At 42.2% G+C, this 25,057-nt stretch overlaps 1 protein-coding gene across 4 annotated transcripts in view; it reads left to right on the forward strand.

The window, feature by feature from the left end:
- kcnq1.2 (potassium voltage-gated channel, KQT-like subfamily, member 1.2) overlaps positions 1-25,057 on the forward strand; it is a 201,288-nt gene that overhangs the window by 43,515 nt on the left and 132,716 nt on the right. For 2 of the 4 annotated variants that reach the window (XM_044124890.1, XM_044124889.1), the window contains exons 13-14: positions 703-756; positions 987-1,104. In XM_044124890.1, the coding sequence (XP_043980825.1) occupies positions 703-756; positions 987-1,104 (172 nt within the window). Of the gene's footprint in view, positions 1-702; positions 757-986; positions 1,105-1,179; positions 2,129-15,678; positions 17,799-25,057 lie in introns of those variants that run through there. The other 2 variants (XM_044124891.1, XM_044124892.1) reach the window with 2 other exon arrangements.

Here is a 25,057-nt window from a genome sequence, read left to right on the forward strand (position 1 = left end):
TGAAATGATGACAGGATGCCCGAGCTTTCTTTCACCAGGAGAAGAAATCTTGAACACATGGACACGTTTGGAAAACGTTTTCTTGCGCCCCTTGGCCCGCATGCATAATTTCTTATGTTGTGGAAAATCAACACTCATCCTGAACTCACTGTCCCCAAGATGCAACTAGGTGGTGGCAGCGTCATGCTGTGTGAGAATGTTTTACTTCAGCAGAAACCAAACAGTTGATCCAAGCATATGATGACGTTTAGGTAAGTGCAGATAAATCCTGGAATAAAACCTTTGTAGAGACGGCCAAAGACTTGATACCTTGACCCTAAATTTACAGCAACAACGCTTAAATTGTTTAGGTCAAAGAGCATTGACGTGTTTATTCAAGCCCGCGATATAAATCCAGTTGAGAGTCTGTGAAAATACGTGTTCACACTTTTCATCAAATCGGACTGAGCTTGTGCTGTTTCTCAAAGAAGAATGGGCCAAAGTTTTAATGGACAAATATGAAAAACTTGTATTTCTAACTCCTCTTAAATACGGCCGTGCGTTTGATCTGTCACAACATCCCAGTAAAAAAAAAAACATTGAAGTTTGTGGTTGTAATGTGACAAAATGTGAAAAAGTCTCACATTTGTGTGAATGCTTTTGATAGTTTTGGGGCCTGTTTTCTAATCGACTTTTCTTCCTTTATGTGTTCCTCACTTTCAGGCCCTCCTCACCACTCTTGGTCATCTTTCACTCTGAGCTGCCCTGCTTCCCCAGGTACCCTTCTGTTTATCTGCCTTATTCCAGCTCTCTTATTTATATTACAACTAACATCCATTTCATTATCTCAGTTCCTTTTGATACTCCATTTATATTCATTGGAACGCACAAGTCGTCTTTATCCAGCAACTTGACCACCTGGGCTAGTGACGCCGTTTCAGCCCTGTAAACACTTTCCTGGCTACCTTCCGACTGGTAACTTTATCTCGTGTCTTTGTCCCTTACAGTAAAGGGGAGTGGCAATAAAAGCACGTCCATAGACATCTCCCGCGCCAACAGCCTCACCGATGACCTAGATGACATGAGTGAGGATATTCCCTTGCCGGTGGTCACCAACAAGAACCAGTAAGTTCACTCCCAGCCTCACCCCCTTCCCAAAGCATCACCCTCTGCTGATCTCCATTATCCGAGTCATTTCAGTCTGATTTCCCTCCTGGTCGTAGTGCCTGGAGTTCCTTTGTCAGAGCGGAGAGCCACTTTAGCTGCTTTCCAAATGAAGCTGTTTTGTTGAAGTCTCTTGAGGGTTAAAGAGACTCTCGAGGGGCCAAGGCCATATCAGGTACAGAGGGCTGTGAAGGGGATTATCCCTTCATTCTTGAGGGAAGCGGTGAATGGGTTGTAGAACATGTTATGGTACAGATGGCTTGTCATCACATGCCCTCACTGAACTCACTGTTGTTTGCTGTGTGAATGCAGAATGAATTCGCCCTCCCTCCCACTGACCTGCTCTGCGTAATTAGATTTGGTTTGCTCCCTGTGTCGTCGCAATGCTGAGTACTTTGGTGACCAAGTCTCAGTCATTCGCTAATCATCCATCTTCTCCGAGGTTTTGACACCGGTACTTCAACATTGTGGATGGATGGAAAGAAAATGTGACAAGAAATGCTCTGTTTTCCTTAAAGATCCTTTGAAAAATTTGCACCCTACAAATTATTTGAGAGGCGAAATTTATGCACAGTGTTTTGTATCATATATTGGCAAAAAGCATAATTAGTGTGATTAGTCTGCATGGCTAATGTGTGTGTAGACCCTTACCTTAACGCAAGACACTTCCAGTCCATCAGACTTTTTTGTTTATAACCAACCAAACACTGATCAGGTGTTGACAGACAGGAAACGTTCAATGGCAGATCTCTGTTTTTTTTGTTTTTTTGTGCACCTTAAAAAGGTGTGTAGGAGAAGACAGAAACTGTCGTACGAAAGTAGCGAAGGAGGGAATGGACCAGGTCGAACACAAACGGGCAGATTTGTCACATTTGTTGTAGGCAAAAGTTGCATGCAGGTGTTTCTCATCCAAAATATTGTTGCATGCAACTACGCAGTCGCTGTTTTGTCAAGAAATAATACAACGCTGCAGACCGAGCATACAAAAAAAAACTGAGCCTTTTTTCATATATAAAGACAAACGTAAATGTTTAATTTTTTTAATATATGTATATTTTAAAACTAAAATATAAATATGCTTTCACTCTGCTTTGCACAAGCAGTGTGATTTATAGACTTTGTTTCTCTTTTATCCAAAAAGTGCTCATTTTGTTTGATAAATCTGACTGTATGTGTAGCCTTATTATGGTTACATATTGTATTATAGTGTGTGTAATTGTCAGGAAAGCTTTTAAGCTTTTCTTGAACAGCTGTGAAATTCAGTCTGAGACCTTTCCTGTCCCCTCATTTGGACTCTCATGGCCCTGAAACAAGCCTCTTTTGTGAGCAGTCTTGGTTTGCACTGGCTCTTTAAATAAATTTTTTTTTCTTTATAAATGTTTGTGTTGTGACAGTATGGTATGAGACAGGTAATCTGAAAAAATCAAGCTTTCCCAGTGTGCCCAGTTCTAACTGGAGATAACCAGTCAGAGCCAGGGGGCGTGTCTTAGCGTTGTCAATCACCCTCTGTGTGGTGCTGCTCATCATCCCCCTCTCTTGCTCTCTGCTGCCCTGCAGCTAACGGAGCCTGTTGTGAAATGAAAAAAATATTTAAACTTTAAATATTTTTGTCCAGTAAAAGCAGCCAAAAACAATTAATTGGCTTATTGTGCAACCTAAAACTAGCTTGGTTGAAAAAAGGAGAAAACAAACTACAGGTAAAAGGAGCGCTGTGGTACCTTCCTGTGGAAATATTTAAACTTTGAAGGAACAGACATTGGACTACGACGCATTTCTGATTTGTGTTTTTTTGCCAAATGTCTAAATTGCTTTATTATTTAAATTACAATTAATCCATTTAAAAGTGCTTGCATTGTATGATTTTGAAAAAAGCTCACTTTTATTTTCTGTAGTTGTTGTATTTTTGATGCCATTTGTTCATCCTGGGGGCCATTTGTACTGCAACATAACTACAGGATAAGCCTTTCGCTCAACTAATGTAACCACCATGTCCAAACTGCATCGGCAGAGAACCAATCAAATACGGTTTTGTTTGCCTTTCGTTACTGTTTGTGAATGCTGATTTCTTCACTCGGATCTCTGCATTGATGTTTGTTGTTTAGCATTATTTGCTCTAAAGCTCCAAACTCTCTGACGGTCGTTTGAACCCACTTTCAAATCTGTAACTCGTTCTTTGTCACTCCAACTGCTTTGTAATTCAGTTTCAACTAATCCTTCAGGACTAATAAAAATGACAGTGACATACTGAGTAACATCCTCTGCATCAATCGTTGGTGCCCCATACCTTCTAACAAAATGTCTACTTTACATGGTAAAGAGACTAAAACCAAACCCTTAACCAAACTAATGAACTAACTAACAAAACCAAGCATAATGAAAAGCAGTCATGAGTGGGAAGATGCCTTTTCTCTGTCTTGCAGTCGGTTGACCTGCCCCTCCATGGCATTGGTACAGGACTCCTTATCCACACATCAGTTAAATTCTTCAAGGTACTGTACTGGGCGTTACCAACATTGGCTGTCTCTTGTCCTTTTCTTGTTCTCCTCCTAGTAGAAAAACTTACACACTGAATCTTTGCCATCAGATGGCCATCGGTCACTTCCCACACGTCTATGAATCATTTAGATGTGTCTGACGAAGCCCATTTTGCATTAGGTATATGCACTGCGATGATTCAGGCAACATTCTGCAGGGGAGCTTTGCCATCTACATGGATGTTACGTTGATACTTACCACTTATTTTAGCGTTGTTGGAAACCATTTAGACCCTTTTAAGGAAACTTGTCCTCCAGACTACCCAGATCTCAACCAAGTCAAGCATTCGTGGGATGTGCTGGACAAAGCAGTCCCTTACCAGAACCTTCACCTCGTTAGCTTAAACGAGCAGCTGCTAACATCCTGATGTCAGATACCACAGCACACTATACGATCATAAGCCCAGTCTATTCTGCTGTGCTACGTTTGGTGTTGCAGTCAATCTCTGTTAACATGTCGTCTGTGACTGCTTGCACAACTTATGTGGGTGTATTGGTCTCACTTCTGCTCATGTAAAACAAAATCATAAGCAAGAAGAAGAAAGATTTATGATCCGCTTGTTAAACGTGTGGCCATTTCGAAAGGCAATGTTTAACTACTGCTCCTTACCCCTTTAAATGTAATTACCTCCCAGGGGTGCGTGTAGGGTTTTGAGTTTGGGCGTTGAAAAGATTTTCATGAACTTGTTCAAGTATGAAGACTTGATTCTTCTGATGTCACTTGGTATACATAGATAAGCAATGTATATTTGTACACTTTGGAGGGCTATTGATCCCCCAAACTCCAAAGCCTGTGATTTAGGCCTCTCTGGGCACTCCCATAACAGCTGGTTTGTTTTGCGCTCTGTGCCCTCCAGACAGCTCCTGGATCCACCCAGGCTGCTGGAGGAGTGCACACACTCCATATCGCTTTTCTGTTATTTTATATAAAAAAAAAAACGACCCGGGTGTTTTATCCACACCTTCCATCTGCAATGTAAATTTGACACAAGTCAATGCCATTCTGGGTTTATGTTTCTGCGCGTTCAAAACAGACTTTGGACTTTGCATCTCTGTCACTTTAAGTTGAGCTGGGACATTCCACTGTTTGTTTGGCTTCGCTGAAGATGACGCCCCTCCACCCCCAACCCAGTCCTCCATGATTAAAAAAAAAAAAAAAAGAAGAAACTTTCATGTGTGTGCGTTAGCCCACAAGCAAGAGAAACATCCATACAGCTGGCTGTGATGTCTCTGGGCTTCTGAGGAAGTGGGGCTGGGTAGCGTCCACACACACAAACTTTGATTTCACTCCCCCCCCCCAAACCCAAAACACACGTATGCTTATCTTTCCCTGAGAGAATAAGTCTCCATTACTTGCCTCCTCGTTTATTTTGAATCAGCTTGCTTAGATTTATTGAATTTGATAAAAATGTGATTTTTTTTTTTTTTTATAAAAAGAGAAGAAAAACACACAGAGACACATAACAAAAACACAGAGTACACAGTTGTCAACATAGTACTTCCCTTTTTTCCCCATTATAAACACTTCCTTCACCGTTTGTTTACCTACTCCTGTGCAAATGAGGGTTGATCTTGGTCCGGTTTAGACAAGCGCTGATTTCCCCTGATTGTGTGCATACATCAGAGTGTGTGAGAACTAAATGGTTTGGCATTTTGTTTGGTTTGATGCAGCGTGTGTGTGCTCATACAGAACTTTGACGATGTCAATTTTTAAGATCTAGAGGTTTATTGACATCAACGTTGTGGGAGTGTGAGTAAATATTTCCAACACACATCTCTGGCCGTAAACAGAGGAAGGCCTTGTTTAGCTGATTGCAGTGTTTGTGTTCTTTGCTCCCACTTTATTCCTTTTTTTTGGGTCTCTTGCTGTTTTACTCTGTTTCATGGATTCTCTTATGTCTATTTAACATAAAGCTGTTGCAGCAACCCTAACCCTACCCTAATTTATATATATTTTTTGTTAAAATAAAGTCTTTAGCCAACTTTTATTTTGAAGGATGATTGGAAGTGACTCTTGAGTTGCTACTTTTGTTGCTAACCTAGTAAAACTCATACAAAATGCTGGTTTGTATAAATGCTAACCACTAATGGTTAGCATTTCATAGCATGCTAACAACTGGTTTGGAGCATTTCAAAGCTCCAATTCAAATTGTCATCTGGTTTGGTGGTTCCTCTTCCTGATAAAATAAAAGCGCACAGTTTTCTTGATGAGTTTGGGCTGCATTTGATTTTATGTAGTTCAAAGTCTACAATGGTTATTGTTGTGGTTCGCTAGCTGTGGTAGCACTGGCTGTTTTCAGTGTCACTCTGGAAACAAAATGGAAGCAAAAACATGGTGTTACATTTGTTTCCAAGTCAAATTTGGATTTGAAAATTGCATCAAAACCATTTTTACCATGTTCACGTTTCAAAATGGCAGACCGGGAATATTTACTTTTTGATATTTTCATTGACCAGGCTAACTACTACTCTTACAAGCTAACAGTATGAACACCTAATTATTTGTATGTTCATAAAATTGTGGCAACCTGTTCACTAAAAGAGACTGGAATGGTTGTTACTGCGAATGAATTTGTTAAGATACACAAAGTGAAAAATGAAAGTTTTATTATTTTTATTTCTAATTTCTTAAAATCTGTTGATTGTTTTCTTTGTGAAACGAAGTCGAAAGACTCAATTCCTGAATACGAATGAAATGCATAATTATTCCGGATCTTTGAACCAATCAAGCTTAGTAAACAGATTAAAAACTTTGTTTCTTTTTCCCTTTTTTTGTGATGAATTGAAAAGTTTCACACCAGAACATTCAGTCTATTGCAGCAGTATGGTTTTAGGCTTAATGTTTATTTTGAGATTATTAATAAGTGATTGATGTGGTAAGAGGAGAAAACTATAAATATATCGCTGCACTTTTCTACATGGCTGCTAGCTCCCCATGTGGGGCTGCTAGCTCGCTGTTACTGTCTCTTACTCTGCAGTTGTGGAGTCACAATGTCTGGGATCATGAGCGCCCCCTGCCATGAGGCAAGAGAACTGCCTGCCTCACCTCGATTCTGTTACCTGTCTCTGTTGATCGCTACTCAGCACACGAAACACGTTACACACACAGTTGGTGAAAAAAAACACTGTACATTGTATACATAAGCTAAATTATGAAAAATCAGTTCATATATTAAATGTTTTTTAACCATTTTATTGTCAACGTACAGACAGGAACATGCTCTCATAGAATGGCAGCCAGTGCAGTTAGTGAGAGGTTGATGAATCCCAGGTGAGGATCAACTCACTGCTGCCTCACTGGATTCACTTCCCAGCATTTGAATGGGAAATTAAGAAAATTCAGCGATTTTGAAGAAACAATAATCAGAAATGGTTAAGCTAAATTAAAAATAGGCACTTTATAGTACAAACCACAGGGTAAAAATAGTAATCTAAATTATTTTATCATTATAAATAATTTTTCCATGATGACCGCACGTCACTGGAACATATATATTTTTAATCGGAGCCACTGTGGAATTAGATGCATATTTGCTGCAGTATTCAGATATGTGAAAAACTACGTCACCTCAGTAAATGTTCAGGTCTTTTGAAACTAATGTTCACATACCAATGTCTAATCTTTTTTTTTTTTCATGGTAGTTTTTGTAAAAACAGGAAAAAAAAAAATAGAAGTGGATATTGGCTTAACCTAAAACACTGTTAAAATCCCGTCTTTTGAAGCGTCCAGTACCTTGTACCAGTACACCCCCTGCCATCCAAACCCTCCTCTCCTGCTTAATTACAGTTTCTTGCTGCAGCGAGTCAGTAACGGGTGTCGTCTTGTGACCCTTTGTCTCCTGCTGGGTGTGGTCAACCTCTTTGGCCCTTTGCTCCTTTGCGTGTCCTCCAGGAGCCATAAAAACCAGCAGGCTCCACCTGCAGGCTCCTCTCTTAATGAGCTCTCCCTCTCTCAGGCTAGCAGGACGCAAACAAAGAAAAGCCACTGCGACACTGCGGGAGTCTTTCCAGGCAGACACACATGCATCATGGCTGCCCTCCTTTTGAGACGGAGGCTCTCCACTGAACAACTGGCTTCCTTTGTCGGAAGCTTTGAGCAAATTGACTTTGTGTTTGTGGCGGAATGCTTGTCCTGTACGCTGAAATCGAACGCTAATGGCATGGACGGATTTTAACAACAGCATTCGGTCAGAGGAAGCAGCTGTAATCGGGGTCTTTTTTTGTAAACCGTGAATGTCGTCACGTTGACGAATGGTTTCGAAAGATTCTAGCCTCTTCCTCCTCCCTCCTCGCCCATTTTCATCCCAACTTTTTATTCCAGAACTTCAAGTAACAGAAGTGATGTCGTCACTAAATATTTAGTAATCTACTCTTTGGTATTTTTGTATTTATTCCGATATAGATGTATTTGATAAAGACGAATGGGTTCAAAATGAGAGGTTTTTGGGCCTGCAGCAAAAAAAAAGAAAAAAGAAAAGAGGAAGTTCAGACATGACGAAGATGTAGAATTGTTAAAGAAAATAACCTTTTCTACCCTCGCTGATGTAGCTCACCAAAGACGGCATGAGTCTCTGTTTTAATTTGTCAAGCAAGCCAATTGGCATACTGCTATCCCCTGCTATCTGCTGTAGTTCTGCACAAGATTTATGGTGCAGATTGCGCTAAATACATGCAGATGCAAACACGCCCACCAGCTCCAACACGTGCGAGCAATTTGCACCTACTTTTGTGACAGATTGCAGCTGTCTTCTCTTTAGCCACAAACGCAGCAGGTGCAAACGTGATCAAAGACGTGAAGGAGGAAAACGAGAAAAAAAATCCTAACAAGACAGCGCAAGGTCCTGACGAGATCCAAGTCCTGACTGCGTCAAAGAGGCATCGCAGGTTTTAAATCAAGACGGTGTTAATGCGCTGCTGTAGGTCACTTTCATCTGAAGATCAAAAAGCGTGGATTGAATTTCAAAATTGTCGCAGGCTTTGCAACTACGTGCCGTGCGAATCTGGGAAATGTTCCCAGAATAAGAAGGAAAACAAAAAATTTGCATGTGATTACATCCTGTCATATTCATGCAGCTGGGCTTCTTCGTGTTCAGTCCTTTAATCTTCTTCAGATGATCGCATATTGAACACAAAAATGTATCTACCAAAAGTATATGTAGACCTGATAATAATTCATTTAATTTTATCGGGATTTTCTGTGAATATGCCAACACAAAAACAGTGATTTGATGTGAATTGGGAGGAAAGTTATATACAAATGTAAAATAAATAAAGACCAAAAAAAAACAAATCTGTAAATGTATTTTAACTTTGCCCTCTAACTGCACCGTCCACTGCGGTTTCTGCAAATCAACGCTGAGATTTTTACTCATTCTTCCTGTTAAAATATATTTTTGAAAACCTTTCACATATTCTCAATCGAAGACAAGTCTGGACTTTGACTAGGACTTGGACTTGGACTTTGACTAGGCTCCGCTTACATGTTTAGAGTTTTTGTGCTGCTACACAGTAAAAATCTGCACCGGTTTCAGATATTTACTTCCTCTTTAAGGTTTTCCAAGCCTGACTAACCCATCTTAACTATTAACTCTTCCCACCATTCCCAGGCTGCACAATAAAAGAAAAGCAAAAAGAAAAAAAAACTGACATAATTAGCAACAATAAAATGAGAGGGAAGAGTGGCTGATTTCAAACGCCGGATTTCTAATGTTGCACATTTTTAAAGCCGAGTATTCTTTCCCTTCCACTTAAGAATTATGCGCTACTTCATGTTGGCGAGTCGACGTAAAACCCCAATAAAATCCATGAAAGTTTGTGGTTGTAACTGGACAAAATGTGGGGAAAAATTAAGCGGGGTATGAATAATCCTGCACCACATTTGCTGCAGCGGCTTTGGTTCATCTCAGCAGCACTTCTGGCTCCGTCAGCACCAGCAAAGACGAGCCCGGGGCGCGCAGACTAATGGGCCGAAGTGAACCCGTCGCGCATGCATGCTGGTTTGGTAAGCATCCCGGTGTGCAGCGCTTCAGGCGCCAGTCCAAAGTCAGCATGGATAAGTACTCCTGAACGAGGCCGGCCTGACCGGCGTCCGCAGCTGCAGTGAGTGAAAAATAGACAAACAAGAGCTGGATTCATAACCCAGAGTTTTTTGGTGGGATCTGACGTCGATTCGGTAAAATGTCGACTCTTTTGCGCTGACTGTACCGAGCAGAGCTCACCTGTGAGTGGAGGAGCGCACATTCGAAATCCACGGCAACCTCTTCGTCCCTGGCATCTGTTTTGACGAGCCCCTCATGAAGACTTGCACCACCACAAAGGCAAATAAAAACAGAGATAATGGGGAAGTAAAAATAACTCAGGAAATGGCTGTTTTCGCAACATGAATCACGGAGTCTCTCAGTGACATCATCCCTGCTCTGTTTCTCTCCGCCCGGGGCAGAGACGGATTTAGGGAAAGAAGAAAGCGCAAAAGTCTCTGGGTTGATTACTGGAGAGCTGCGAGCAATTATTCACTTGCAGAACTAATGTAATGACAATTAGTGTTTCTCCTAGCAGCCTTCATAATTTATTACTCCTTCTACTGTGCTGCTGGCTCATTTTAATTTTAATCATGTTTGCCTTAATGGGCTGCAGCTCTGTGACGCCGAGGTTAAATAGTCATTTAAAGTAATTAGCCAGTAGAATTAGAGAAAATGAAACTATTAGGGTTCCCATCAATGGAAGTCAAGTCGTGGTATAGCGCGGGGAAATTTTCGTCCAGTTGCAACCATGTGTATTGATAAATTCGTGGCGACCAGTAGGTGACTTCTGAACGACCTTCATTAAATTAGATTACTTTCTAAATAACAATCCATCAAATGATTACACGGATGTTGCTTTTGATGCTTTAGCGTTTTGGTTTTTGTTCATAAGATAGTTCCAAAGTCCTAAGTGTGAAACACACGTAACTGCGATCCAGTTGAAAAACCACCTTATCCAAAACCCCTTTTTTTTTTTTTAGCAAAAAACAAGTTCTTCCAAAACTGCCGTGTTTCCATCAAGCAAATAAATTTTTGTAATTCTAGTTTGCACAATTAGAGTCAGCGATTGAAATGAACGAGAACCTGTGATGAAGACAACGATGACGTTTTATTATTCGTATTTTGATGTGGCTTGTTGCAAACGACCCGTAAAGTTTGGCTGCGTCAGTCACCATCAGTCTGAGACTTTCTGTCTTACACAGCAGACCTTTCTGTGATCTTTTCTTTAATCCCGGCAGATCTGTTTTTAAATACTGCAAAATGAAACGGACTCAACCAAACCCTTCGACTTGCTGTAGATGCTGCTCTGTCACAGCGGTGCTGCCCTCTCGGCTTCCATTGGAAGCACCTGTATAAATATCCTCTATCGTTTTGCTCCACACTCTCTCCTGTACACGGCTCAGTTTCTTCTTCTCTCCTGTTAATGAAAGCAGTAATCCGGCACCTGAGCGGCCTGTTTGCACAACCGACTCTTTCGCCTTTCATGGCCCTCCCGGCCCGACCATGTTTTTTTTTTTTTTTTTTTTTTTTGGGCCGGACTCCTTGCAGATCTTAGGCTCGCAGGTTCCCTCCCGCCATTTGATGTGGTTTGTTTGAGGGGTTTATTCAGGTGTGGCAGTTTCTTTCTTTTTTCTTTTTTTTTCGAGGAGCGGCGCTCGCAGACGCCCGGGCCTCTTGACGCGCTGCGTCCAGGTGCTGGAGCTCCAGTCAGGGAGCCCACTGTTCCAGAGCGTGGCGAGAATAGAGGGCTTATTGATGAAGCTCGCCTGCCGGTGCTCTGTGGTTTCTGCTCTCTTGCGAGCAGAAGCAGGGAGGTACGGCGGAGCAGGGCGTCGACCTGCACGGGAGGAGGGGTTAGCGAAAAGGGGAGCTCTGACATCCGGTCCCATCAAAGAGGAACTTATATCATGATACGTGTGAGCGTGCACGAGCACGCGTTTGTGTCTTCCTCACTCCGAGCCCACCCGGGGTAAGTGGCTGCCCCACCTGTGTAAATGAGCCCCTGTCTACGTCTGAAAGTGACTTAAATACTTCACCTTACTTCCTTTTAAGAACGTACCCACTCATGTTTGGGTGGCAGTGTTTAAAATAAATTTTCGTTTGTATTGTGGTCTGAGGAGAATCTGTCAAGACAACGTGTAGTTTGGCACTCCACACAGTTGAAAGCCATTGGCAAAACAAAAGAAAAAAAGAAAACAATACTCGGAAAAGGTATTCTGGTCACATGAGACCAAAACTGAATTTTCTGGCTTGCTTGCGAAACGTGTGACACATGGCGGCGGTGGTGACATCACGCTGTGGGAATGTTTTTGGTTTTAGCTGTGACAGAAAAGCCGATCAGGGTTGATGGGGAAGATGCATGCGAGGTAAAACTTGGGGAAAACATCCCATTTGAGGCTGGAAACGACTTTAAACGGGGACTGAGATTCAGGTTTGAACAGGAAATCGACCCCAAGCATTCAGTCAGAGCTGCAGTGGAATAGTTCAGATCAAAGCGTCTTCATGAACGGTCCAGTCAAAGCACAGAACTAAGGCCGAACGAGAATATGTGGCGGCACCTTAAAATTGATGCTCACAGACACACTCCGTCCACTCTAACTGAGCTTGAGCTCTTTTGCAAAGAAGGATGAGGGACAAAAAAATCTGTTTATCTACTAGGGGTGGGAATATTTTTTATGATGACATTTAACATAAAAAAAAATATTAAATATCATTCCATGCTCAGATGTTGTTACTCTCTCCCTGAATCCTTCGTTTTGCTTCTACGAAGCGCTCGCATAGAGAAAGCGCACCACACCTTTTTCCACACGGCTTCCTCTGCTGTCAACAAGGTTGCAATTTCAATCCAGAAGTTTTTAGTCATTAGTCTTTGCAGATATTAAGTGAAAAATAGCAAAACATGTACAGAGCTCCTCACCACATGTAGTAAAGATTTCTTAAAAGTACTCCTGCCCCCTGCAGATTCGAAGAACAGATAGTGGAAGCAGACTAGTCGAAGCGAAATATCAACATTTCTGAAGAAAATGCGTCGCCAAATGTCTGACCGATCACCCAGCACGCCGCACAGAGCTCTGTACCAGAGGGTAAGGCGCTCCTGGTCCGCAGCTCGGCTCCGTCCCGAAGCGCTCAATCTTCATCTTGTGAACGTTGCACCCAGTGAGGCTCACGTCAAGCTCAGACACTGACCGAGTCCAAATGTTAGCGTTCAAACAAAGACCTGTTGAATCTCTCTCTCTTTTGTTTTTCTGCTTCCCTCTGTATTACGGTGCCTTGAGCACATTCCAGTGCCAGCTGCGTGGTCAAATCAGAACGTCCCGCGTAGTTTCAACATGGAGGCCGACAGACGTCAGATCTGTTTTATTTTATTGAAGTCTGAATCGTGGGAATTGATTCGGTTTGCTGCATCCCCTACTGTTTACATAAAAAGCTGGTAGAAACGCCCCCATCCAGCTGTTAGCTGTATGAATTTTCAGATTTTGAAGCTCATGTGTCCTCTTTTCCACCATCTTTGAATTGGAGTTTTGTGGTTCTCATGTGACAAATTGTGAAGTGTCAAAATTTCTGCATGGCACTGCACTCTGAACCACAACATGCTACTGGCATTCAGGTCTTTCTGCAGACGCAATGGGTCTTTTCTATTCAAAATGTGTCTAAATGCGTATTTTGTTCTTGTTGCGCAGTGAAAGGTTCCTCTTAAACCAGTTTCTGAACTTGCATTTTCCAGTAAACATCACCAATTAAAAGAAGCTACTGTACCTCACCACAGATATGGGCAGAGCTCAGCAGGCTTTTCTCAGAATCAGTGTTTTTTTTTGTTTTACTTCCTTCTTTGCAAGAGATTGAATGAAATTTCTCTGAAAGACGGTTCCTATTTTCAATCGAAATGTAATCCCTCAAGAGTTTTTCTTTATCTCGCTGACCACTGTGGAAAGAAGAAGAACTAAAAGAAAAGAGAAAAACAACCCATCAGCGCCCTTCTTGCTCTGACGTCTTGTATCGCGGGAGCGTCGCCGGGCCCCGTCGCACTTTGCACGTCTTACAGTCGACGGCCACCGCTTCCCCACACATCTGCAGCCTCACCGCAGAATACGCAGGAAGGTGACTCGCTTTTTCTTGCCTGGAAGAAAAAAAAGGCAGCCACAGCAGCGCTGTTTCGGCACTGATCTGGAACTCCAGTTGAACTCGTCGCACCTTAGCCGCGCCGAGGCGAAGAGAGAAACGGACTTTTGGGTTTCTCTACTTGACAGAAGGTGAAAGGGCAGCCAGCAGGTTATTTTAGTAAAAGAGGAGTCGGCTACTTCTTGTTCTGGTTCCTCCAGCTCACAACCAACAAGTAGACATGACTAATAGCCTGCTTAGTCAGTCTCTTCAGCCCATATTGGTCTATTTATACTGGGTCAGCTTTATTTCCTGAGCCTTATTATTTTTCATCAAAGCCACTTAGAGAAATGAGGAAGAAAGTGTGTGGTAACGTCAGCAGGGCCTTCCAGCCCAAACCACTGAAAACCAGCACATATGCTGGCAGTGCCACTCCATGTCTGTCAGAAAATTCATCCGGTAAACAGCAATGTGTTTGGCTTTATTTTCACCTCTGTGAATTGTTCTGCAATCCAGTTTGAGTTTTCCTATTCAGAAGGCTTTCGGTTGACCATTTAGTGTTTGTTTTTGGTCACCAAAGTAGATAAGCTAATATAAATGATCAGCAGATGTCAGTCGTGGGCGCAAGCAGTTGAAAATTCCCATTCGTCCTGAAGGAATCAGCCACACGGAGGCTTTAAAAACAGAGCGGCGTTACTGGTAGTGGTGTGACGAGCAATATTGTTGCATTTCAAGCAGAACTGAGACTGATTGAATGAGTTTGTTTGGCTCAGTTTGGAAAAGTGCAAAATCAAAGACAATGAATTAATGTAGATTTTGATTAGGTGTTAAGTAGGGTAGTGGAAATATTCAAGTCAAAAGGCCTTTAGCTTTGATTTAGAATATCTAGCTTCAACATATTAAGCTTGCTAACAAGCATACTAATGTGGTGTTACCTGTTTTACATCCTGCTAGTTAGTTAATGCCTGGAGTAAACCCAACAACCCTGTTTCATTTGTGCACAGAAGTTGTGCTCACTGTTGATTCCCCACATATTTATAATAAATCTCTATTATCACAATAGAAAGAGCAAAGAGTCAGAGACGAGACTTTAGACTAAAGGCCAGCAGCAGGACGATGATGCAGGGTGTTCTCAGGTAAACGGCAATTTTGGGCTGCAGCAATCACAAAAAACGTCCTGTGGGAACTGTTACGTGGTGTGCTTTAAAAAGAGGAAAACAGGAATAGAAATACTGAAAAAACATATATATAAAATTATAGTAAAATTTAAGAAATGGAACAAACAAATCATAACATTCTCTGACCTTCATGGTGGAAAGTTAATTTTTTTCATTCCGGATTTAAAGGAGTCAACCATTTCTGCAACAGTAGGACTTTAATTTTAACTTTGCATGGACTAGACGGATAATCCAGAAAGGAGCCAATAAAATATAGCGGAGCTAAAAACACGAAAAAGCCTAGAGCACAAGTGTCAAACTCCAGTCCTCGAGGGCCGGTGTCCTGCAACTCTGCTGCACCACCTGAATGGAATAATTAAGGTTCTGGAGAACTGGTCTACACAAGGAGGAGGTAATTAAACCATTTCATTCCAGTGTTTTGTACTTGTGGCACATCAAAACACTGCAGGACAACGGCCCTCCAGGACTGGAGTTTGACACTCCTGGCCTAAAGGCTGGCTCAGTAAGTTAATTTCCCTTCATGACCAGCAGGGTGCGGTGTTGCAACATCCCTCCTCTCTACAGCCCTACACACACACACACAAGCATGCACTCCCGCACGCACACAGGTGACGTTGCATAAAAATGTCCTTTTCTGCTTCAGATATTTTATTTTTCTTTTGGTGTGGATCTAATCCGTTGCTTTCCTTCTGGATTTTCTCTCAGACAAATAAACCCAGAGACGTCGGGCTTTGCTGAAATGTTGTTTGGTTTGATGTCGGCAGCAGGACGTGACCTTCACGGCTACGCAAGACCAGCTCAAATTCTCAGTCTCCCTTTCTGTCACCATTTTGGCTCAACTTTTTTTTTGGGGTGGGGGGCCTGAAAATGAAAACGGTTAGCCGCACGTTCCTTCATCTGTCAGATTGGTGTGTTTCCTGCCACTCAGCACGTGCGATGTTCCTCGTCAGAGGGAGGTGTTAAAAAAAAAAAATAATATATTGACTCAACTGATAGCAGGTACTCTGTGTACGTGCATGTGTCTTTTTTTTTTCTATAGCTCCATTACCTTTTTTTCGCCTTACTGTAGGTCAAGCCCTGCTCTCTTTTCCTCTCCCTCCCTCCCTCCGTCTCTCTCTTCGTCTCTTTCACGTTTGGGCCGGACTCGTTACAAGTAGGAGCAGTTGTCAGTTTCAGGAAATGCACTGCGCTCTGTTGGGAAGTGAGGTATCTGCCTTTGGGCCAGCTATTTCTTTTCTTTTTTTCTTTTCACTGTTTTTCATTTTATCGACCGCTTACGGGAACACAACACCTCCCCCTCCTCCCTTTCTTTTGTCCTGACTGCCATAAGAAAGAATAATATCAAAGAGAATCACTCAATGGGTTTAGCTTTCTGAGCAACACGTTATGTTCTGTGTGGCGTTCACCTTCACGCCATCAAAAACACATGTTGTGTAGTCGTCCGTTTTCATGCAGGAAAAGTGTTTCGCTGCTGGAGGCTCCGCTGCCTGATCTGCGGGGTTGAAATGCACCAAAAATGTAATGAAGACAAAGCTGGACGTCTCCGGTTCGGGGGGGCTCTGATGCAGCTTGGAAAGGCAGAGGGAGTCGTTTTGAGTGCATACAGGATATTGTAGTACACGGGAGCTCAGATTCTTCCTCGGGCCGTTTGGCTCGGCGGGCTCCGACGACGGGAACGATGACATAATAACAAACGTGAAAAGATTTACTCCAGGACAGATGGTGTCGAGCCAGTGTGTGTGTGTGCGCATGCGCGGGAGAGAGAATCGCCTCGTAAATGTTTTCGACTTGTTTTGCTCCGTCCGAAATCGCTCCGCCTGCTTATCGTCAGGCTCTGGCTGCAGTTGGCGGCTTCAGTGGACCGGCTGTAATCTGATCGATCTGTCAGCTCTACAGAAATCACCCCTTTTTTTTTCAGTTAAAACCCCCACACCCAAAAAAAAAAAAAAAAAAAAACAACTGCAGTGATGTTATTTAAAGAAGGAAACGGCCCGCGTACAAGAAAAAACCTTCTCCAGTGCTGATTTGCACACATATTTTTATAGGAAGCAACTTTTGGTGTTGAAAGTTGAAAGTTTGTCTTTCATGAACAAACTGCGTTGTAATTAGGGGGAAGATGTTTGCGTGTTAGTGTGTGTGTGTGGAACAGATTTGTCTGGTGTTTGAGGCTCGGAGAGGAAAAACACATGCGAGGAGGAGTGCAGTTGTAAGCAGAGGCTCATCTCACAGGGTTGTCAGGAGCATTAAACCAGGCTGTTTGTCACACGCCAGCGTCCGCGGCGCCCGTCCACTTGCTCCGCACCCTGCCTCCCGCCTCCATGCTGCCGCCGAGGCCCAGTGACCCTCGGCGGGAAATGGGGGAGTTTATCGTGACGACGCGTATGGAGAAAAGGAGACTAAAGACAGATTTATTGTTGTGGAAATAATAAATCTGTTTGGAAGAAAAGACTGACCTTATTGACAGAAAGGACCAGCTTCTACCTTTTTGTTCTTTATTCAAGTCTTGCACTTTTCAGCAGCTCTAAAATAAATACAATATAATTGTTTTCCTCGGTTGTTAAATTTAAAAGTTTATTTAAACATTTTGGTGGAAAATTTTGTAATTTAAAAAGACCCTGAATTTTAATTGTGTGCATTCCACTGACTTAACAAACAAATAAATCACACATTAAAAGCAGCAAAAGCCACTTCTCTGCCATTTTCCAGACAAGATTTTGGTTTAAAAATGTCAAAGTTCTTCCTGGTCATTTTCTATTTTCTCACCAGGGAATATTTTCAATATTTTTTTCGTGAAACCTTTGCGTGTGCATGCCTTCACATCTGGGTTTCCAAGACTGCCATGGCTAAAATGTTGAACCTCTCACTTCACATGGCGAATAAAGGAAAAACTGACATGTTGCGAATCATATCTAAAGTTAAACCTTTAACCAATTAGTTTAAAAAGATCATCTTAGAGCGACTCGTTTTGGCAAAGTTTGTATCAGAACACAATGCTATTGGCTGGCTCTAAACTGGGGTGCATTCACTGCAGTCCTGTGTTGTCCGCTTCAACCAAACTGAAGTTTTTGCCTTGAAAGTCTGTTCAGTTTGGAAGATGTGACCATGCAATCAAACTCTAATACGGACCAGATAGTCAAACTCTGGTCCGTCTTGGTGAACTCTGGCGCGATTCAAATCCATCTGTGAGCAGGTTGAAGGCCACGCCAAGAGCAGGAAGTGGATTATAGCGCAGGGCATGCTGGGTAAGTGCATCAAAACTAACACAGAGATCTAGTGCTGCGGGGGAAATGGCTCATGGTCTTTTCTTTTAACCAACAACAAAAGGCTGACACTACTCCATTTTTTACCTTTTGTTAAAAAGGAGGTTTCACTCAGTGTCTTCTTCACAGGTTTCTGTGTCATTTCCCTCAGTGGTTCTTGGTGCAGCGCCCCCTCAGGTGAGCAGGTTTTTCAAAGGGTTTGGTTCATTTGATTACACAGTGACTACAGCGCTTTCATATTTGAAGTCCAATATTTCCAGAATGTCTAATCTACTCTACAGTGAACTCTCTCCTATTTATGGTTCAGTATTTGCAGATTTGCCTATTTGCAAAATTCTTCTTTGATTGTATCTAAAATACTCAAAAGAAAACGCGGCGTTGGAAGCTGAAATACCTTGACCTGATCTATTTGACATACTTGTGTTCGCAATACAGCCAGTAGAGGATATTGTGTATTGGTTAAGATGGCTTACACTGTGCATATTTAGGAACATTAAGGTATATTTAGATTTAAACTATTGAAATAGGTCATTATAAGTCCTTTTAGAGCGAGTCTGAAGCATTTGATGATTTTAACAAGCAGCTATGGTTCCTAGTCCCCAAGAATACTGGGGTCCACTTTATTTGTAAAAACACAAAAAGGGAGCATGTTGACATGTGCGGACCAAACTTGTAAAACCTGGAAAAGGTTAGATTCTTTAGATAATGATTTTTTTTTTTTTTTCCACAGTGAATTCTTATGTAAATCAAAGCCATATTCTTTTTTTATTTTATTTATTTTTTTTTACTTTTAATTTAATTTCTCCTATTTTTAAAAATAAAGCTATATATCTAAGTGCTTTTCTCTCTCGTTCATAACGTTTTTGAATAATTTCCCGAACAAAGTTTCATCTTCAACACTCGAAAGGTACTGAAGATCTTTCGGTAATTCAACAGGCCCCTACTAAACCCCTACTTGAACCGACCCATGACCTTCCTCTGTTAATATCGAGTCATTTCTCATGTGTGCTTACCTAATTGCTAAAGTTATAAGTGATGAAAGGTGAGCCCATCCCACTGCCTGTGCTGGGAGTTGATTCATACTGGCCCCCAAGCAGGGAAAAGCAATAGGAAGCCAGAGCAATAAAAGGCTTTGACATTGATGGGCCTGTTTCCCAAACACTTATAGGACCTTAAGTCTGGCTAGAGGGGCCTCTGCTGCTTATTGCCGCGTCGGACCGGAGTCGCCACGCCACAGAGAGCCTCCACGTTCAGTCTCTGCCTCCCAGTCTCTGCCTCCCAGTTCCTGCCTCCCAGTCAGGCCACTTGGAGCAGCAGTGGGTAGGCGGGTGAGGAATTTCTGTGTGTCAAAGGTGTCCGGCACACAGTCTCCACGCCGTCGAGGCAAATCTAGAGAGCTGTTAAAAAAAAACAAGAGGCACATCACTAAGTCTGATTCTTCACTCATTTGGTGCAAGCAAGAAAAAGGGATGAAAACAAACCAAAAATGCGCAAAAACAACTGAGTTTCTTCTAGTAATTACAGCCTCAAGGTAATTAAAACATTTTTTTTCCCAAGATAGAAGTGTCTTTCTTGTACTTTGAAGAGATTAAAAACTCTCACCACGTCTTTTTTTCTATTTATTTTACGGAAGCAGTTGGCAAAACAAAAATCCTCCCAATTCAACGTCCGCCATCCCTCCCCCCCCCACATGCCCTCCTCTAGACGTCCGTTTGGCTTTTGACTGGATTAAGTTCGTGCACAAGGCTGCTACTCATGCCAGCAGATTGCTTATGACAGGCCCTTATGCAGACACCTAGACTGCCATGAGCAATTAGTTTAAATACACAGGCGAGGCGCAGGACCAGGCTGACCCGTGGGGAGGTGGGGGAGGGCAGACGGAGAAGGGAACAGCAAAAGTGAAGTGGGGAGGGAAAAGACGGCTGATTCTGCCGTCTGCTGTGTCCTGAGGGACACTTAGTCACTCTATGTATTGAGTGAAAGGTGTAACTCGCAGAGAAAGCAATATAAATCCATCTTGAATTGACATGTAGTTCTGTGTGACGTCTTGAACCGCTGTCGGCCGTTTCAGTAGCCTTGCCATCATAGTTTAGCTGCTAAATTAGCGGCGCTGAAAGCCGTCCAGATAGACGGGTCTGTACGTTCGTCTGATTGATGAGGTGGACCTGATCTGTTTAGTTCTTCTTCAGCCTTGTCTTGCTCCTGCTCAATTTTTCATCTCGGTTAATTCATAGTGGTGAGCAGTGATGTCAGAAACGCGTTAATTTGTAATGCGTTACTGACGTCGGACCACTTTTTTCAGTAACTAGTAATCTAACGTGTTGCTATTTCAAATCCAGTAGTCAGACTACAGTTACTTATCAAAATCACTGTGCGTTACTATCTTCTTTTGTTATTTAATCATATTTCCTCTACTCGTCTTGTCGAGTGACCGACGTCTCTATGTGACAGAAATGTAAACAATGGAGGGAGATGCGCATTTTGTTGGTGGAAAAACTGGAACTATTTTCAGTTTCTGTCGCCAAGTCCGATTATTATAAGCGGCTTTGGGCTTCATTTTTTTTAAAGTCGCTTGAAAATTTAACGAGTTGCTGGTTGCGCCTTTTTGGGCTCGTTTTTGAACGTGAAGTTGCTCATTTGGGCTTTGAAATAAGCAGAGACTCATAATAAATCCCAGAATTTGTCCGTCATTAAGGTAGTTTTACTCAGTCTCTCCCTGTTCATCATTTCCCGGATGATCCGTCCCGCTGTGTCTTTGTTAATGTCAAGTTAATATATTACCTCTGAATGACGTCGAGCTTCGCGTTGCGCTCGAGAAAACTGCAAACATCGAGACCAATATGAACAACGCAATAAACGTGAAAATAGCCACTACGACAGTGGTGTATGGAATGGTAATAGCCAAAAAAGTAATATTGAGACTCTGGAAAACTGACAAGGTTCCTCAGTTTAAAATGTGGTTGAGCGACTTCACTGAGATTCTTCATTTGGAGAGGCTATGATATGATGTTGTGGGCTTCTCTGATAGGTTTTGTAGTATCTGGCAGCCAGTTTTGAATCATCTTTCCCGATCCAGGGTCGACCCAAGCACTCGCTCAGCTTCTTAATATGCCACCTATGCCCTTACAGACAGGTATTACCATTCATTAATTGTAGATGGTACTCAATGCAGTGTAACCTGATTTGCTGTTATAATATTTATTTATCTTTATTTTTTTTATTTAAAAGTTTTTGCGTTTTTTTTTTTCTTTTCTTTTCTTTTCTTTGGTTATTGTATGTCTTTATTTTTGTTACTGGATTGATAAGAGTATACTGCTTTCATACAGGATTTTGTTACATACTGTATATATATGGATATGTAAGTCTGCGTGTATATGTGCATATATATTTACTTATACTCTCATGTATGATTTATGTATGTTATATTCTGAAAACCTAATAAATATATATATATAAAAAAAAAATAAAAATGTGAAAACAGCCACGAATGAACGTGTCCGTAGTTGCCAATAATTATGATGGCAACTTAACACCATTATAATTATTAATATTAAGATAAGTGTCACAAATCTGTGTAGCCATCTGAGTGGTGGAGCAGCAGGAGGAGCTCTGTGTGCTGTGACACCAAACGCAGGGCCGTAACGCAGAACCTGGAGGGGGGGGGGGGCTTTAAAATCCTTCTTAGAGTTTTCCAGACAACAGTGGACCACACAAATTACTCACGTTTTTATTTTTTTGTACTGTTTTTTCTACAATCTCCTCTTCAGTTCAGCCTTATCAATGGAGACACATTGTTGATGTTACCATTATAAAATAGCTTGCAATTAAGTTTTGACAAAGCTCACTGACATTTTCACAGGAGGCGGAGCGTTGTCGTTAGCAGCTGCTGAAAGTAACTAAAAAGTTACTTTTAATATAACTTAGTTACTTTCCAAATCAAGTAGTCAGTAATCTAACTAAGTTACTTTTTCAAGGAGTAATCAGTAGTCCGATTAAAGTTACTTTTTCAAAGTAACTATGCCAACACTGGTGGTGAGCGCTCTAATGGTAGCACAGCCATTCTGTCTGTGATCCACATCTGAAGTAAATTACACAAAGTTGTCATGTCGCATTTGAGAAGTGGAGTATTGTTTTAGTAATCTTTGAGAAGATTACAGAAAATTACTTTATTCCTTACTGGTCAGCGAGTCGGGAGTTTTCCTCCAGCAGATATGAGTTGATGCAAGGCTGGGTCAAAATGTCCAGCGGCAGATTTTACGCTTCATCGCAAAAAGCTTAGGGTATGGCGGAACAAAAAGTCCAGTCGCAAAATGATGAATGGTCAAAACGACCCGCACCCACAAATAAACATTTACATTGTTGTTGAGGTTCGAAGCATCAAAAGCAATCACGGTCCGGTGAGAAGAGGGAAGTGTACGTCATTGTTTTGGAATAATCTTGGCATATCCAGGCCACATGGACACACCACAAACAGATTTGTTAAAAATCTCAGTTTCTGGCACAAAAAAAACAAACAAAAAAAACTCCTGAATGGAAACGGGAGGATTCAAATGCACCAACAGAATCTAGAAATATGTGTGGCAGTGTGTGGATGAGCACCACAATAGGACAACAGTGTGTCATCTGCAGAAAAATGAGAAGTGGTAGGGGAAAAAAGTTGTGTAAGGTGAACTGTGAAGCAGTGTAGTCAAAGTGTCAAGGAATGACGGAAACGGCAAACTGTTCATGTTGGTGGATTTTTATTTCTGACTCCTTGGGTTTCTGACAGCTTGACTTCCCAGTAGCGAAAATCTTTCTGGTTTCATACAGCATGGAAAACACACATGCACTTCATTAGTCTGTACCGTTAGAAAATGGGTCAAACCAAGCAATAAAATTTCAATAAAGAAACGGGAATGAGATTATTAATCTAATTTACAAACACATCAACACAACTCAATGGTCTGCAAAATAAAACATTTAATACAGGACAAGTCAGAGGATAAACAATGCAAAACAAAACAGAAAACTTTCCTTTTGGTCGTAACCCAGTGATGTAATCAGTGACATCATGAAGCCATTTAAACAAGAAATGCTGGGCCGACCCCACTCATCCTGTTCGGACAAACAATATTGAATATAAAAAAAGACTTACACAAATAATTTACTAAAAACTGAAAAGTTCGTATTGATCTAATGGTTCAGTAGTGCTAGCTTAAAAAGCAAACTCTGGACAGTAAGTGAAGCAACATAAACTAAAGTATCTTGATGAACTAAATTAGATATTTATTTAAGGAACAAATGATAAATAAATGCTATCTACTTTATCACATGAACCAAAGTCGTTTCCTTTCCTATTTTTTTTCTTTTCCAACATCTTTCTCTCCAGCTATCTCCTCCTCTACGTGTTGTGTCCTCTGTTACTGACACCGATGGTGCAATAACCAGATTGTGCGGAGCTGCTGAGCTGTTCCACATGTGAAGGGTGCGTCAGATCAAATTAGGCCTCGCTGACAAAGGGCCTTTTTATACACAGGTGCACGGTGGGCGAGGTGGGGGGGCTGCAGTCGGCCACGTAGCGCAGAAGCCAACCAGTAAAGCAAAGCAGCCAGTCAGTAAGTAAGTTAATCAGTCGGCCTGCCACTCACATAGCAGAAACGTCAGCTGCACCGCGCGTAGCCCCCCCGGACCTGCGGGGGTCCGACTTGACGTTTCCATGTTCCGGCAGACTCCTAAGAAATGCCCTCCAATACGTTGGTGTTTACCCGGGCTTTCGCAGCACACTTTTGTGAGCGAATCGTCACCAAGCGTGGCCTTTCACATCCGCACTTCACCGCGGAAAATCACAACACACAGCCCAAGTCACAACACGATGTCAAACACTGCCGTCTCCGGATGACGAGCGCGATCTCTAACAGCTTGGTACTGTGTTTATCTCCCCCACCCCACCCCCACGTTTACAGCACTCTCTCTCCAAGTTGTCACTTTTCATATGTGAGCATTAATCTCCTCCCCACACACGGCAGCGGCGGCCCTACAGGACGCGCGGGGGCAACCATAATGCAGCTGCGGCAGCGCGAGCTGAGTTATTACGTTTAATCCGTCTAATGGTTGAGTTTCATAGAATGGGACCCAGTCTGCCTTGGAACTAATTCTGTCTGGGCATTTTGTTTAATTCGCCACACTGGGCCGTAAGCTCCTCCAAAGGCAGGCTGCCCCCTCCATTCTTTTCTTCCCACCCCTTAAGAATATAAACCCCTTATCTTCTCTTCTCCCTCCCTCTCTCTTATGGATGGCAGAACACTGGGTGACTTGTGCTGGAGAGTGATTTCTCAACGGTCCATAACACATCCTTTTGACGTTTTGGACATATGAAGCAGCGTGGGGAGGCGTATGGAAGTGAAGCCATCATGAGCGGCGGAAGAAAGACGCAGCCGCTTCAGCTTTGCCGCCCAACGCTTTTTTGACAGCAATATTGTTGAAGTTGCAAAAGCGCATTGAGCAAAGGCATGAGACATATGGAAATGGAGATACTTGGATTGGTAATAAGAGGCGCTCTGAAGGAGTCATGCGCACAATGTTTACGGGATAGAAAAGATTACTCCAGCCTGAAAACCAATAATCCATGTTGCACGTGTGCACAAAGCAGCTGCTACTGTACCAAAATAAAACTTTAAAACTCGGTGTAACGCGGGGTCTGGTCGCATTGGGAAAACAATGGCGCTTCAACCGAGGAATAGTTGGTGGGGGGTTGATTGCCTTGTCGGTTTGTTGCGTGGCTGAACGGTGATTATCCGTGTTCACAAATCCCGTGCATTTAGTCAAATTATTCCAGGCTTTAAGGA

This window comes from Gambusia affinis, linkage group LG08 (genome assembly GCF_019740435.1).
Source record: "Gambusia affinis linkage group LG08, SWU_Gaff_1.0, whole genome shotgun sequence".
In the NCBI taxonomy this organism is placed as follows: domain Eukaryota; kingdom Metazoa; phylum Chordata; class Actinopteri; order Cyprinodontiformes; family Poeciliidae; genus Gambusia; species Gambusia affinis.